Source organism: Nannospalax galili, unplaced genomic scaffold (assembly GCF_000622305.1).
Source record: "Nannospalax galili isolate Female #2095 unplaced genomic scaffold, S.galili_v1.0 scaffold540, whole genome shotgun sequence".
Classification (NCBI taxonomy): domain Eukaryota; kingdom Metazoa; phylum Chordata; class Mammalia; order Rodentia; family Spalacidae; genus Nannospalax; species Nannospalax galili.
In genome coordinates this window covers 3,313,390-3,330,661 of record NW_008348613.1, presented here as the reverse complement: position 1 = coordinate 3,330,661, position 17,272 = coordinate 3,313,390, and the positions used below count along the sequence as shown (strand labels likewise).

At 34.7% G+C, this 17,272-nt stretch overlaps 1 protein-coding gene across 1 annotated transcript in view; it reads left to right on the top strand.

The window, feature by feature from the left end:
• Kcnh7 (potassium voltage-gated channel subfamily H member 7) overlaps positions 1 to 17,272 on the top strand; it is a 570,771-nt gene that overhangs the window by 529,423 nt on the left and 24,076 nt on the right. The window contains exons 10-11 of the mRNA XM_008845762.1: positions 11,101 to 11,353; positions 14,819 to 15,024. Of these exons, the coding sequence (XP_008843984.1) occupies positions 11,101 to 11,353; positions 14,819 to 15,024 (459 nt within the window). The remainder of the gene's footprint in view (positions 1 to 11,100; positions 11,354 to 14,818; positions 15,025 to 17,272) is intronic.

Sequence of the window (17,272 nt, the reverse complement as noted above, 5' to 3'; positions counted from 1 at the left end):
GTGGCCCAATTCCAATGTGGATCAGAAGTTTTCAGACTTTCTCCTTAGGTCTGGAATCTTCTAAGAATGCTTTTGGCCTCAGGAACTTGGGTGTTGGATTGACCTGAGACCCTGGCCATGGCCGAGCCACGCAGGGATGCAAAGGGAGATGGGGCGGGAAGAAGCCCCAAGATTTCCCAAGGAGTGGATTGAGTAGCTGGGTTGTACCCAAGAGGCCTGAGGATAGTAGTCCCCTCCTCACTTTTTTAAATGGCTCTTTTTGACACAAATTTTTGGTAATGTTTTTACATGGTTAATTGACTAACATTTCTTATGTAAAGGCTCATTTCTTATTCTGAAGAGAGCCCATCCTATTTTGACATATACATTTTTTCATGGATTTTCTGGTATTTTATGTGATTAGGAAGAAAATATCATAGTCTATTTTTATAATCTGATAACTTGCATTTATTTTGTGTTTTTTTTTAAATAAAATGAATTAGTTACATAACATGAAATCACAGATTTAAGTATAAGTTTAATACTACTGCAATTAACATCCCCTGCAAATTATAGAGTAGTTCCATTTCTAACTGTTTCCACTCAGTTCTCCAGATACTGACCACTTTCTGAATTCTATTATCATACCTTAGCCAGGCAAGTTCTTGGACTTCATATAGACTAAATAGTATTTGTGTGAGTTAGATTTCTGTAACTCAACACACAGATTTTAAAATTCATACACTTTGTTGAGTCTATCAGTGGCTAAGACTAAGAAACAAAAGAGAGTAAATACTGGCAAGATAGGGGGAAGGAAATATTTATTCATTGTTGGTGGCAGTGTAGCCTGGTGCAACCTGTATGGAAATCAGTGTGAAGACTACTCAAAAAGCTGGAAACAGAGCTACCAGATGGCACAGCTCTATCATTCCGGGGCTTGTACCTAAAGGACTCTGTGTCGTGCTACAGAGACACTTGCTAATTTCTGTTCTTTGCTACTCTTTTCACAATAGCAAAGGAATGGAATTAACCTAGATGTCCATCCTCTGAGAAATGCATAATGAAATGTGGTACATATGCACAGTGGAATTGTACTCAGCCATAAAGAAAATAAAATTATGAAATCTTCAAGTAAATGGATGAAACTGATAAAATTATACTGAATGAGGAAACCCAGACACAGAAAGATTTTTTTTAAAGCCTTGTGTTTTCTCTCTCATATGTGAATCCAGCCTTTTTTTTTTTTTTTTTTTTTAGAATTTTGTCCATGAATTCTGTATTTAGAATCTTTAGATTGGTATGTTTAACTTGGAATACCTGTAGAAGCCAGTAAAACAAAATCAGGGAGGCCCAGACACTCCCCAAACACTTTAGGTTGTTGTCATTGCTCTTGGTTGCCCTCCATAACTTGATACTAAAACCTTATTGCTGAAAACACTCCATAGTTTGGTCACTGAACATGGAGAAATCAAGCTGGTGCTGAACTGGAGTTTTCTTCCCTTTTGGTTAGGTTTCATTGTGCCAGAAAGTGTTGGGCGGCTGCTAGGGGAGAAAACTCATTACAGTTCACCCAAAAGTGAATTCTATGAATGATTTTGTTAACATTTATTAAATAAGTTATTTGTTTTCCACTCAGTTGCAGTGCTACCTGAGGTGTAGTTAGGCTTTCAAGGTGTGATGCAGACACATTTCTTTACTACCAGGTCTGCCCTATTTGCCCTTTCTTATTGTAACATAGGAATGGTTTATCCTTATTGGCTCCATGTCATGTATCATCATCTGGTAATGTAGGGTCAAGTCCTTACTATTCTTATTTTTCTTTTTATTGGCTATTTGAGCACATTTATGATTTCATAGTATATGACTATTTTTATCTATTTATAGCATACTCCAAGTTGGGCTTGTGAGGTAACCCAAAACTCAGAGGGTCAAATCTGACTGGGAAGAGTCAGAAATTTTAGTCAGTAGCACGATTTAATAATAGTTTCAAGGCCATATGAAATCATGAGCCATAAACCTGCAGCTCTTTCCTTCCACTGCTAGTATGACTTCAGGCTCAGATTTACCTAGTGGGTTGAGTCAGTGTGCTGGTATAAGCAATGTATATGATGATATAACAAACAGAAGGAAATTACTTCAGTCATTAATCATGTTTTATATTCTTATATTAGACAGCTTACATGACTTTATCTAGACAACCATGACTAAAATATATTGAGTAAATATTTGCTTACCAAAAGACTAGATATATCCCATTAAAATCACTCCATCTTTAGGAAACATCCCACTAATAAATTTTCTTACTGTGTTTTCTGGGAAATGGTAACTTGGGTTTCTCATTAAGTGGTTATTTTTCTTTCCAGGGTGTTCTTCTAGGGGGAAAAACAGAAAAAAAGGACTACTGTAATAGTCCAATGTCTGTAAATTTTATTCATATTTTTACAAATTTTGGAATTTCAATATTAAGTTCTCATATAATATTATAAATTAATTTCACTGCTTTAGGACATTGTACTGAAAATACTGAAAAGAGTTGCTCATAGTAAACTCAGAGAACCAGAAATTTTATATATCTTTTCTTGTATATAGCCAGGGGAGAACCATTGGTTTATACCTTAAAAAATAAAATCTCCCTAAACAGTTTCATCAATTTCTTCTTAGAAATATTAACCATTACTATTAGATTTATTCTTAAATTTTATAGAGGTAAGTCAGTCAAATGAAATACATCATACATTTCTACTTTTACCTATTGACGGGTAAAATGGAATTATAATAGCATCCGTGAAGCCACTTTAACAAATTATCTGCCTCATTTCTGACAGGATATTTTCTTATTTTGGTTTGATTTGGGAATTTTAAATTTATTTTCTTAAGGAAATTTTATGAACTTACTCTTCTTAGCTAAGTATCCAAACACAGCAGTAAAAACAACAATAATGATTTATTGTTCTATAAGCTTATTGAAATTCCATAAACTGATTTTAATGAAATTGCCGTACTATTATAAATAATAGCAATTTTCATCCTGAAATAAATCCTACCTCACTGTAGATGTTTTCATATGTACTTGTTTTACTGATTACTAATTGTTTAGAATTTTGTATCCACTTTGGAATACTGAATAATGGTCACATATGAATGAATGAATGAATGAATGAATGATTTAATTATTTCATCCTGGTAGTTTTAACAGGTTTCTAGTCATTATTTCTACTGTACTATGCTAATGATTTGGTCTCTCAATTCCTTGAGAATTTGTATTTTGTCAAAAAAAAATCACTAATTTAGAGATTATGAGGTAAGAGTGCCTACTGTGCAATCATGAGAACCTGAGTTCAAGCCCCCAGCACCCACATAAAAAGCCAGGCATGGCTGTGCCTATACACATGACTGTAGCATCAACTCTGGGAGACAAAGAGACAGAGGATCACTGGGGCTTGCTGACTGCCAGCCTAGTTCCAAGTTCAGTAAGAGACTCTGTCTCAAAGGAATAAGACAGAGAGTGAGTGATAGAGCAGGACACCCGGCATCCTCTTTTGGCCTCTATATGTACATCAGCATGTACACACACACGTGTGCATACACCACACATACACACACAGATATGTGCGCAAACCAATCTGTTTGATCTCATCATGGAATTGGATGTATGGTTTTCTTGTAAGGCTTTAATGGTTTATAAAGCATCACATACATCTGCTATCGTACCCTGAAAGTAGCATGTTTTGGGCTCTCTTCTTTCTTAAAATAAGTCTTTGAATGAATTGCATATTTATTGTAATTTTTTTTAAACTTTGCCCTTAAATTTACCTCTGCTGTTTTCAATTTTTGTACCTGCCTTCAATAATTCCCTCCCGTTTTTTAAAACTATTTTATTGTTCTTTTTTCGTTATTATTCTTAACATTTACAGTAAGAGAAAAATGAAGGAATTAATATAATTTTCCTTTGAATATATATTTTTCTGTGCTTCTGTTAGTTCTGATATGTAATGTTTCTGTTTTATCACGTTCTTCATTGGCCCAAAGGTTATCGAGCAAGGTTACTTATTTCCAATTACTTCTGATTTTTAGTCACTTTTCAATTAATTTTGTCTTTATACTTTTTAAAAATTTTATTATTTTTCTTTTATGGGTATGAGTGTATTGCCTGCATGTAAGTGAGTGCACCTGTGTTGTGCAATGCTGCAGAGGTCAGAAGAGGGTTTTGAATTCCCTGGAACTGGAGTTAAGGATGTTTTGTAGCTGCCATGTGGGTGCTAGGAATCGAACCCGGGTTCTCTGCAAGAGCAGTCAGTGCTCTTAACCTCTGAGCCATCTCTCCAGCCGCTGTCTTTATACTTTTTTTGGATTATAGCCAGAATTCATGCATGATATAATTTGTTTTTCAAATATATGAGCCCACATCTAAATCAGCAATTCGGTTGCATTTTGTATATGACTCATCATTATCAAACTTTTCAAAATAATTCAGCGCTTTATTTTCATAACTGAAGAAGGGGGAATTGCCCTCCTTTACACAAGTATCATAGAATTATCTAAAAATTAGAAAAATCATTATATTAGGACATTAGCTTCTAGAAACAAACAAACAAACAAAAAGGTTCATGAGCTCACGGAACAAAAGATTTATCAAAAGTAGAGTGACCATCAAAAAATGGCAAATTTTATCAGAATCAGGAAATGGTATCAAATATTAAAGCTGTACTCTAGGGCAGAGACTTAAGATTTAATATGTTACTTGCATAATGTATTTGATAACCATGCTAGAGGTTTAGTGCTTCATAGGGAGTCCTAATTTGTGTTTTGATTAATCCTAATTTGTCAAGATTTGAGTATATTTAATGACCCAGAGAATTTCCCTAGGAAGTTTCCTAATGACAGTTAAATCAGGCACCAAAGTTGTCCATATGATTAATCTGCTATTTGGGGAACAATTTGCCACAATCAGGCTGCTTTTCTAAATGCAGTCTGTTCAGACTGCCTTTGGGAATGCTCCCTTCATCAGTAATACTAACTAAAATGAATATAAAACCACTTATTACAGCACAGACCAACCCATACTACCACGATAGAAGGTCTATCTTAGGAAATATATTTTAACCTATTATAAAAAGTGAATGCAATGAGTCAAAACACTGTGAAAGAAGCAGGGAAGTGTTTGGGTTTGAAAATTAAATTATTGAGGTTATTCTAAATACGATCTAGAAAAAATACTTATCTTGAGAATGCTTCATAAACAGGGGTAAGAAACAGCTAATGTTGATTTTTGTGCCTTAAATTTGAGAAAAGAATAACTGTTTACTTTGACTATATTATGAATATTTTACTTTATTTGTAAATCTATCAGCTATCAGGTAAAATTTGATTAACGAAACAAAAAATAATCTCTTTTCAAAAGGTGGTCATAATAGTGACATATCACAAATTTTTCTTTTAAACAAATTCACCAGTAAAGTTTTTTTTTTTTTTTTTACTCAGTGCCACCAACTGAAACCTATAGCACAATTCTCATTATAATGCCAGAGGTATAGGTCAAACTTCCTTTTTGTAATCCCAGCCCTCAGGAGGCAGGGGCAGGTGGATTTCTATGAGACCGAAGCCAGCCTGGTCCACAAAATACCTTCCAGGTAGACTAGAACTAGGGATACCCTGCCAAAAAAAACCCCAATAAAATAAAATAAAACTTCTTTTCCATTTGTGCCCTAATACATAGAATCATTGTTTTATTAGTATTGATGCACAAATTTATACATTAGGATTTACTTACTTAGTTAATATCATTTTGATTAGTATCCATATCAAATGAGCTGCCTGAGGCCTGTGTGAAGCTCAGCATGCATTCAGTAGTTAATTCTGTCATAGCTGCTCCATGTTAACAAAACACTGAATTCACGTACTCCATAATTATAAATGATATCAATTTATATATTTTATGACATTAATTGTGTGTTAGCATAGATGATTTCTACAGGGGTCTAACATGAAGTCAAATACTTCTGAGTTAATGATAGATCATATTTGGTGGGTGATTATTATATAATAATTTGCCCTCCGTTTGTTTTGTATGACTTTTAAAAATGAGTATAATAGTAAGAAATTACATTAGTCTAGGATGTGACAGTCTTTGGGTTTTATCTAAGATATAGGACCTCTCCAGCCATAAGTATTTGGTTATGTTTACAGTACCACATGAACTTCCTTCCATTGACTAGGCTTTTAGTTCAGTTAGGTAGCTGTTGATTGCCCCCAAGAAAAAGTGCTACTACTGTACCAATGTCCTATGCTGTACCAGTCATTGATGTGGTTATTTGGTCTTGAAGCTGGTGTTGGACCATCGATTGACATTTTTCCTTGCCACTTTCATAGTTCTCTCCAAAGCTATGAAAGCTCGCCTTCGGGGAAAGTGGCTTCCAGCTCCATTGCCCCAAATCCTGTGTCCAAAGTATGTTCTGTCTTCAGCAATGGAGTCTTCAGAACACTTGTTCTTGGCCATGACTCCTATATTAAACTTCATTCACCCAGGGGTCAGGGAGAATTGCAGAAGAGGGAGTAGAAAAATTGCAAGAGTCAGAGAGGAGGTGAATGACCATATGGAAAGAGAGTCTTACAGGCTCCTGGGACCCTGCCCATATGAACTTATGTATGGTATCAGCATATACAAGCCCAATGCAAGCTCAAGCAGACAAAAACCCAGCATAGAACTGGGGAAAGGGACAGCAGACCTCAGTCTTAGATGAAGAAATAATGGCAACTGATGACTGATAGGTGAGGAAGAGCTGATCTTCCTAAAATGAGGGACTCTAGATAAGCTGACTAGACCTCAGTAGATGAACTTGCACTGAGGAACGTCTTGATACAATATGCCTCAACACAAATGATAGAATGTATGAATGCCAGCGGGGGCATATGGGAGGGTGCGAGTGAGGAAGGGGATATAAAGATGATTAAGAATGATCAAGATGAAACAAAAATTCAATAACAACAAAAATAAAACAAATTTTAAACAATGAGTGTAATAATGTTGCCTTGTATTGTCATTACTGGGCATTCGAGTTCAAAGGTCTTTAAATTGCTGGTCTTCTAGTATGAAACCATGAGATTGCTGTAACAATCAAGAAAGCATTTCATATATAAATGAAAAACTTCTCATTTGAGAGGTATAATTTTATTTTGATAGCCCCAGATTTTATTCTCATAAAGACAAATTAAGAGAAGCTATCCTTATGACTTGCAAAAATATTCAAATGACCTTACATCATACATAATAAAAACATGTAATCTCTGCCTGCTAACCTCAAGAAAAGTTTTCTAGAACTTGAGGTCTTAAAAATCTGCATTGTGCTAGCAGTATTAGAAAAATGAGATTAAGACTTAACCTCAGCTTTAATTACCTGTTATTTGAGGGTTCGGTGAGCAGTCATTATAATTATAAATGTCCAAGTTTAGCATGAGGACATGGTGGGAAATTCTGATTAGACCTATAAGAATCATGTTTAGTCTGTCTGGTGGACTAGGTCCATTTTCAGAACATATTTTATTCATTATGATGTTCTTCACCACCTAATAAAAGCTTAAATACAAGGTAAAAAGAACTTCTTTTCCATGCTGCAGGGCATGAAACCGATTCTGGGTGATGCTTCTTAGCCATTAAAATTAGATTCACCCAATAAAACAATAGCTACAGATGCACAGAAGACAGCGATATTTACCTTTGTAACATCAGAAATTTATAGTCAAGAATGCAGAGCATGGTAGTTATGAATGTAACCATCACCCAGCTGGCTTGTGTCCTGGTTTGTGCATAACTATTTGACACTTTATTTCCATCTAGATTTGCCAGGCCTGCTAAAATATCAGTAGTTCAGTGGTAAATGAAAAGATTCTAAAAATCAGAGAAGTTGTCAAAGGAAACAAACATCGGAAAAAATAGTGTAATAAGTAAGAGTCAAAGAAGGCAACTCAGATGGAAATAATCAGCCTGGGCGCCTTGAATAAATGCCTACTTTTATTTCCCACTTCTAAAAAATATGCTTCCTGTTATGTTTCTGTTAGCAATCCATTTTCTTATTTCCTGGGGTTTAGCCCAAATTATAAAGCTACTGATTTATTTGGGACTCCAAATAATAGGGCTACTATAAGATTCAGCAACTGAATTGCAACCCTTCTTGAGTTTCCCTGAGCAGCTGATGAGATTAAATTAAGAAAGTCAAAAAACCAGTTGAAAGCTAAAACCATACAAGAATTTTTTCTCAGGACAGAAATATGGCAACATCTGTGTAACTTGCTGTGTAAATAAAGGCTACATGGCCTTTCCTGCTTGAAAGGACCCTTTCTAGTACATACCATTCTAAGCAGAGTAAGAGTGAAACTGAGAATATTTAACATGTGAAATTTCACAAGTGCCCTTGTGGTTTTGTAGGGGGTTCTAGGGCAACTGGAATTTTAAAACATATTTGTACAAGTGGTTCATTAACTGCCTACTTTCAAACTGAATTTAATGCTCATCCCAGAGAAAACCTCAGTGCACATAAACCAGAACACTTAAGACATGAGGAATAGGAAACAACTGCAGAAAGAAGTTGGAGAAAAGTCCAAAAACTGATGATGCCTCTGGGGCACAAAACATTTAAACTGCTTGAGCAACAGAGTACAAACTAGTTAAAGAAAGTGCATCTGTTTTTTCAGAACAAATAAAGATGTGCACCAAAAAAATAAACTTAAGAAAGCCAGAAAGTATGTTGTGAATTGAATATCAGCTATGCACTGAGTAGTTTCCATACATTATCACATTTATTGTAGCCACAATTGGGAAATAAATGACATTCATTCAATTTTGAAAAATAAGAAATTGAGTCTCAGAGAAGTTAAATAACCACCAAACTCAGAACTGATAAGTGACAGAGCTAGGATTTTATCTCATGCCCATGTAACTCCACAGCTCACAAAACAAACTCAAAGAACAGGAAGCACCATCTAGAGCTCATCTCTGCCTTCCAAATCAGAGCATGCCAACAGATGTATCAGCATACATCTGGGGACACACACACACACACACACACACACACACACACACACACAGGTGCAATTGCATGGCTATACTCAAGGACATTTCAGGGAATATGCCCAAAACTGCAACTCTAAACTCAGTATTCTCACTGCAGCTAAACAATGAACGACAAGATGCTTTATCAGCTATAATTAAAAGGAAAAGTTTAATCTGTTGGTGCAATGCTCTGTCCATCTTTGTCCCTTTGAGGACATTTGAGAGTTGTGCTGAGATGACAAAAATAGAACTCATGGAGAAATAAGTACCATTCAGAAGCCAGCAAACAGTGGTGTATTTCCTCCTACACAACTTTGAAGTGAAGTGGCTCTCGATTCAGAAATCAATGTCCAAACTAAGGTCATCTCCAGTCTGGGACAACTTATGAAATAATTCAATGTGATTTCAATTGTAGATGATGGAAGTATCAGTCATCCATAAGATTGTTTCACTAGAAGATCAAAGTTGATATAGGGTTCCCTCAGAGGAAGAAAAACCCTCCAGTCTTCAGCAGCAGAAAAAGAAAGTGTAAACAAGTTATACTAGAGAGGTAGTATCAGTCTAAGCAGGGAGTCTAGCCTGAAGTTATAGGTAAGGGGAAATTCATAGCTAAAAGCCCAGAAACACATGTAAAAGCAAGGCTTAATTGCATAGGACTGGAGTCACTTACTATAGAACCTTCAGGACAAAAATGTAAGCACCAAGGAGGAGTACGCAGCCTGACAACTGGCAAACTATTTAGTGGTGATGTGGCTAATTCAACATGATGAAGGCTTTAATCATGTAGCAGAGAAACAGATGGGTGAAGTGACTTGCACAAGACTCAAACTGTGGCAGATACAAGACAGCTTTTAGTTCCAATGATTTTCTTCTAAAATACACCACTCTACCTCTGTAGGTGATTCTGTACAATGAAGAAAAAAATGAACAAAAATTGTGACTACTATGCTTCACATCTGAGAACAATCCTATATTGTATCATAGTCAACTTACTATGCTCATCACAGGGTGACTTATAAGAAGTGGAACCCCTGCAGCTCTTTTAGCATTTAAAACACTGAAATTGTAATTTGACTGAAATATAATTTATTTTGAATTTACTTTATGGACCAAATATACTTGAGTTGCATTATAGTCAATCCGTAATTACTTTTAGCTCTATCGAACGGTATACTAAGATTGAGCCAATAAAAAAAGAAAAAGAAAATTCCTAAGCACATTATTACATCACAAATTGTACTGTATAATGCCCCTCAGCCCATCCCAAAGTATACTGTTTGTAATTGCAGGGATAAGTCAGCATAAAAACTAAAGTCTATGTATGACCCTCAAAAGAGTAAGATGCAGGAAAGCAGGAACTGACTGCCCTTGACCCATTGCAAGCTGAGAATTTTGTAAAAATAATCTTTTACTTGACTCAAATTGAGGAACATTTGTTACAAAGTATTGCTTAATCTGGTTTTCAATTTTTAAATTAACCACTGAATAAGTTGTCAAAAGTAACGCAGTTTCTATCACTGAAAATTAAACTATATTTTCAAAGTATGTTAACTGTCCTCCTTTCCCTTGTTTTTAGTGTTTATCAATATTTTAATTATAATTTAATTATAATGTGTATAAAATATAACTATTCCAACATTAACTAACAATGTTCCCTCATTTACGATGTTTAAATTGACATGAAATTCCTTCGAAACGTTGCTTATCTTTCTAGTGGTATTGCCTTGCACCAGCTGTCTTTTTAATTGTCAAATTGCGTTATATCTTTTCTCAGTATGATGCTACATAACATAAATCAGGGAAAGAGAAGCAAAGTGATATGTACAGACGTAACATTTTAGTGAGATGGCATTTGTGTTGAGTTGAATGCCTGCAGTTAATTCACAGAACAATGCAGAGTTAAAAATTCTGACATGTTTAGCAAACCAAATATTCATTAAGAAAGGCAAGTTGCTGTGATCTAAAAGCTCCCTTGACAATGACTACAACTGCAGTCTATAAGCAAGAAATATACTTTATTGAGGATGAAGTACCTCGTGTGCTGGTAGTATCAAACTCTTTATTCTTTCCTTCAGGTCCTAAAGGGATTTCCAGAATGTCTACAAGCTGATATTTGCCTACATCTAAACCAAACTTTGCTGCAGAACTGCAAAGCCTTTCGGGGAGCAAGCAAAGGCTGCCTTAGAGCATTAGCAATGAAGTTCAAAACCACCCATGCCCCTCCAGGAGACACCCTCGTTCACTGTGGGGATGTCCTCACTGCACTATACTTCTTATCCAGAGGCTCCATCGAAATCCTCAAAGATGACATTGTGGTGGCTATCCTGGGTGAGTGTTTTACAACAGGAGGATGACAAATTCAGCTATTAATGATTGCAGTATAGTTTAAAATGACTGGTTACAGGATTGCTTCATTAATAAGGACTTTTAACACTGATAATTTTAAGGCTTTATTTCACTTCAATTCAAATTAAATTAGCCTTGAAGAAAATATATGTCCCTTAATGTCTCCAGTTTCTGTTTTGGTTTTTGTCTACTGTGTAGATGCTCCATTCTCTTCAGCAATTGGCAGCTTCTTAGACATTTGGGCCAAATGCACGGAAACAGTCAGCATTTTCATTTTCATATGATATCTTGATTTCATGCTTGATCCCTTAGCATCTTAACGTGAAGGACACAATTTGATAGACATAGCTGCCAGCATGCCCAGTGGTGACATGAGCTGGGATTATGTTTTAATAACTATCATTTATGTTCTGTGTACTTTTACTAAGAAATTATAGGGCCATTTTGAGGTAAACTGAAGTCGTGAACATGATATCAGGACTACAGGTGATAAGCTAAAATGGGGAATAAATCGGTTTGAATGTAAAAGAGAATCCCTGTCTAAGTCTGTCTCTCTAAATTTATCTTGTGTGAACTATTAGTGTTTCTTTGGACTATTAAGATGGGGAAGAATGAAAACTAATGGAAGAATCCAAGTTCAGTTTCTTTTACTCTGAACACCTAAACTAAAAGATCCAAACCCATGCTCCCCACAGTAACACTATCACCAATGTCTGTAAAAATTTACAGTTTTTCTCATGACTTTCATAATTATCTTCATTAAATGGAAGACTGGAGAGGAAGCTCAGAGGTAGAGCACATGTAAGGTCCTAGCCCCAGTATTAACCAATCAGTCAATCATCAATCAGTCAATATATGCAATTCTAGAATTTCCTGTTACTCAGCTCTTACTACTGACATCTGAATATTAACTCATCAGCATTGTCTGTTTGTTGCTCTACAGAGCCAGAGCATGGCACATCTAAATAAAAAAAAAAGATAAACCTAAATAAAGATGTCTAAGAGAGCCCCTTGGCATTTTGGTAACATTAGTATGATCAAATGTTTTAATTTTTAATAAAAAACTTTACAACAATGTATACATATTGAGCAATACTGATACATTTTAGGATTATAATACACAATGGAAAAAAAGAAAATTTCTCAGTATTATCAAGTTCCTGGCATATTACTCTTAAAGGCTTAGAAAAAAATAAATCAGTATTCCCAAGAATTCTCAGAAATTTTGAAATTATAATGATTTTAATCATTAAACATTTAAGACGATTTCCCCAAATTGAAAAGGTATATAAATTGGCTTCCAAACTAGTACAGAGTCAAGGACTAAAAACTTTCATGGACACATGACTAAGGAACATTTTCACTAGATTTGGCCTTGACAGCCTGTCCTGGTGCGGCTCCAAGGAAAGAGCATGTTGATCAAATCTGCCTGTTCTAACTTCTATGGAACAATAAGCTTTCTTGCTTATAAAATAGTAATTGTAGGGTGCAGCTAGCCTGCACAGGGCTTCCTCTTTGCTCATTTATTGTCATGGAAGGTAATTAAAGCATAAATCCCATGTTAATATGGTTCAGAGCTTTAAAAAAAGAGTCTAGATTAGCCATTAAAACTAAAGAACTTCAAGGCATTCTTTTCTGTCCCAAGTTCCATGGAAGTCAGCATCAAAAATCCTCACAAATTTTGATTATTCATTATAATTTTCAAAGCTTGATAACTGTTTATTTAACCTGTGGTTAATGAATGTCTTCTCTCCACTGTAATTTGTTATATACAATTATGATATAGTGTTTGACTTTTCTTTATTAAATTCTCATATAAAATAAGACAATCACAGTATTTTTCGCTCATTAGAATTTTATTGTTTAAGAAGCTTTGATAGCTCCACAGTTGAGGTATATATGTGGTTGTCCACAAAAAACTAAAATAACAAATACAGGGAAATTTTCCTAAATCTGAAAAAGAAGTTTCAAGATATATAAAGGAAGTACTATTTTGTACTGACACTACTGGTCTTTAAAAGTGTCTTAATAATAGGGTTGAAAGGATGGCTCAGCAATTAAAGAGCACTGACTGCTCTTACAAAAGACTGGGGTTCAGCACCCAATGACTTCTAAAAACCATCTGTAACTCTAGTTCTAGGGCATCCAATGCCCTCTTCTGACCTCTGTGGGCACTGCACACATGTGGTGAACTTCCAAACACACAGGGAAAACACTCATATGCAAAAAAGATCAATGTAAATAAATTAAAAAGTGACTTAATAAAGTAGTCTGTTAATATTTTCTAACTGTATATACCAAATAAGTACTTGATATTCAAAAACAGAAACACAGCCGTAAAATTTGTGGAAATATTGGGAAATTCAGTGTGTTAGGTGGGTTAAGAACATTGATTCTAGAGCATGGGATTCAATCATAGCCACTTTCTTCCTTTACTTCACCCAACTAAGAAGTGATCTTATGCTAATCTGTTTTACTAATCATTTTACCACTTTAACCTTAATTCAATGTTTATAAAATTTGGATAATAATTGGTCGTTTTATCACAAAATTATTTTGGGGATGAGATTATATTTGACACAGTGCCTAAAACCTACTTGTTCTATCAAAACCATTTGTTATTATTATTCTCATCATTGCATTAAACTGAAAATCAGCATAGCAGAGGTGGTGAGGAGGGCCATCAGATGTCAGATGCTGAAATAGTCCCAAGATTTGTAGAACTGCAAGTACAAAGAACCAAAAGCCTGCCATGACTATGTATGTGAAGGACACAGAACTAAATAATAGACAAATGGACAAATTCATTAAAGGCAAATCCAAAAATGGTTACTCGAGGATCCAGGGAATATTGAAATCACTCTTCCTAGTTTGTCAGTGAACTTTGGTAGACATCTCAATCAGCAAAACTTCTACACAGAAAGAACATGAACCTGACTCACTACAGCTTCTCCTAGTCCCGGACTGACAAGATCAGAGGACTTCTCCTTAGAAGTATATTTACAATACCATATAGCAAGATCCAACGCTAGCACCCAGGGGCATTCCAGAGAGAAATGTATCTTTTCTACATTCTGAATGCTTAGCCAAAGAAGCAAAATAAAAAATTTAAAAAAAGAAAAAAGAAAAAGGTTATACCAGGATGAAGTGACTTAGGAACAAATTTCCTAAACAAAGTTTCACTTATCCTGTCCAAACACTTTAAGTTTGCTGCCTGAGTATCTACTGGGTATGGGATCTTTTATTTGAAATTTTTGGTTTAAAGGTTTGTGAACTGGTCAGTGGCCCTTTCTGCATATATATATATATATTTAAGAAACATTAAACCCAAGGACTCGTGATCTTATGGAAAGGGAAAATTACCCTATTTCTTTTTCAGCAGTTTCAATACTTTCTCTCTCTCTCTCTCTCTCTCTCTCTCTCTCTCTCTCTCTCATTTTCTTTTAGGAAAAAATGATATCTTTGGAGAAATGGTTCATCTTTATGCCAAACCTGGCAAGTCTAATGCAGATGTAAGAGCACTCACATACTGTGACTTACACAAGATTCAGCGAGAAGACTTGTTAGAGGTTTTGGATATGTATCCAGAATTTTCTGATCACTTTTTAACAAATCTAGAGTTGACTTTCAACCTAAGGCATGAGAACGCAAAGGTATATGTTAACTGATGATTTTTGCATTTCTGAAATTTCATTATTTGGTTGCACAAATTCTTCTTAACACTCAAATGAAATACTGCAGCAAAATTTTATCAATATTATATATTTAAAGAAAAGGTCAGCTGAACATTGACATTTATAAATTTTGTAATTAGTAAATTAGAAAGCAGAAATTCAGTATAAAATGATGAGCATGGTTAAAAAATTTAAATTTGACCTATGAATTATTTTTTAAAATGATATTTTATTAAATCTTTGAGAACTGCATACAATGATTTTTTATATTTACTCCCTTTCCCTTTTCTAGGAATTCTTAATAGGCTTGGTTTCAATTGTGCTGATTATTTGTAGAAAAAAATGGATGATTTTAAGCTATTTAAAATCCTCTAAAAGATTTTACATTACACGAAGATAAAATATTATCTCGGCGACTGCTTAATATCATGTATTACTATTGATTTCTCAGTAACATTGAAGAGATTAATCTTATTCAAGTTTAGATCCATATTCAACACAGTTCTCACATTACAGAAGTATAAATTAATAAGGTCTTACAATAATCTCAAAACTAAAGCTACATAATGAATAAAATATGCTCTAATAGAAATAATATTTTAATTCATTCTACACATTAGTTAAATGAGAATGATTTTTGAGAGTGTAACTCTTGTATCTCTCGTTGTCTTACACTGTGGAATGTGCCCTTTTGAATTACTACCATTCTGTGGATATAGAACTTATGTTTCCATTATTTATTATAGGTTATTCTCTCTACAACCTTTTCCACATTTCAGGAAACCCATTCCAATTCTAAATGTGTTGTGTCATAAACCAAATATTGGAATGGGGTGTGATGGTGCATGCTTTTAATCCCTAGCACTCAGGAGGCAGAGGCAGGCAGATCCAGGGCAGTCTGATATACATAGCAAATTCCAGGCTAGCTGGGGTTACAGGGAGACCCTGTGTCAAAAAAAAAAAAAAAAAAAAGGTCAGTAAATCAATCAATAAATCATCAATCACTAAAAGTATAGGGCACTTGATACTTTCCCAGTATATTTTCATACTAGCTAATACATTCTATGGAAAATAATCCTTAAAAAATGTTTAGGTAAAAGTTGTTAGATTTAACTCTCCCTGGAGTTTTAATCATTTCCAGGCTCTCTGATAGACTTAAGAGAAAGCAATATCTAGGGTCATCAGGATGCTATTCAATGCCCTAATGTACCAGCTCAGATAATTCTTCCTTTTCAAAGCAGTGAAAAGCTGAAAAAAATAGAAAGTAAAAGCCCTCAGGTTATTAAGAATATATTTTTATAATAATTTTAATTAAATGCTTTATTATGATCTCAGTGACATGTCACCAACCCCTTTCTGGTTTTGTGTAAAAACAACAAATGTCTACCTCAAATAGCTCCTCTGAATAAATAATCAGATACCATTAAAATAAATAATTCAGGGGCTTCCATTTTCATTCCCAAGTCTGATATTGTATAGACAACCAGAAGAGGAAGAGGAACAGAAACAAGTACAATTAAGGTCCCTCAACATATTTATCGATTCAACCTTGTACTTGTACGGTTTAAGCTTGTGATCATTACTCTGTAATTTAAACATCATAGCTAATTGTAATTGGTTTACACATACACATTTTTTTTGCAGTAATATGTATTTTTGAAAAGTTTTGTAAATTAGCTAGGTGTCATGACACACACGTTTAATCCCAACACTCAGGAGGCAGAGGCGGAAGGATCTCTGTGAGGTTGAGGTCAACATAGTCTACTTAGGGTGTTCCCGGACAGCTGGAGCTACAGGGAAACCCTGTCTAAAATAAATATATAAATAAAATTCGAAAAAAATTATAAATTTACCAACTTATACAAAGCACTCCACATAAAGTAATACTTCATCTATAAGTGTTGGCACCGTTCCCTAGCATTTCCAACCAATAACTTTTATAAACTGTGGTTTTCTCAATCAGATTATGAAGCTACTATCAAATCAATCTATTTTTTTTATTTAAAGTCAACCTTTAAGAAGCAAAATATTGCAACCATTTGCCCAAAATGTAATAATTAATTCTTAAACTGGAGTCAGGTATGGTCACACTGGACTTTAACCCAGTACTTAGAAGACAAAGGCAGGCATATCTCTATGAATTTTGAGGGCAGATTGATCTACACAGTGAGTTCCAGACTAGCCAAGGTTATACAATGGGATTGCCTCAAGTTAAAAAAAATAGATT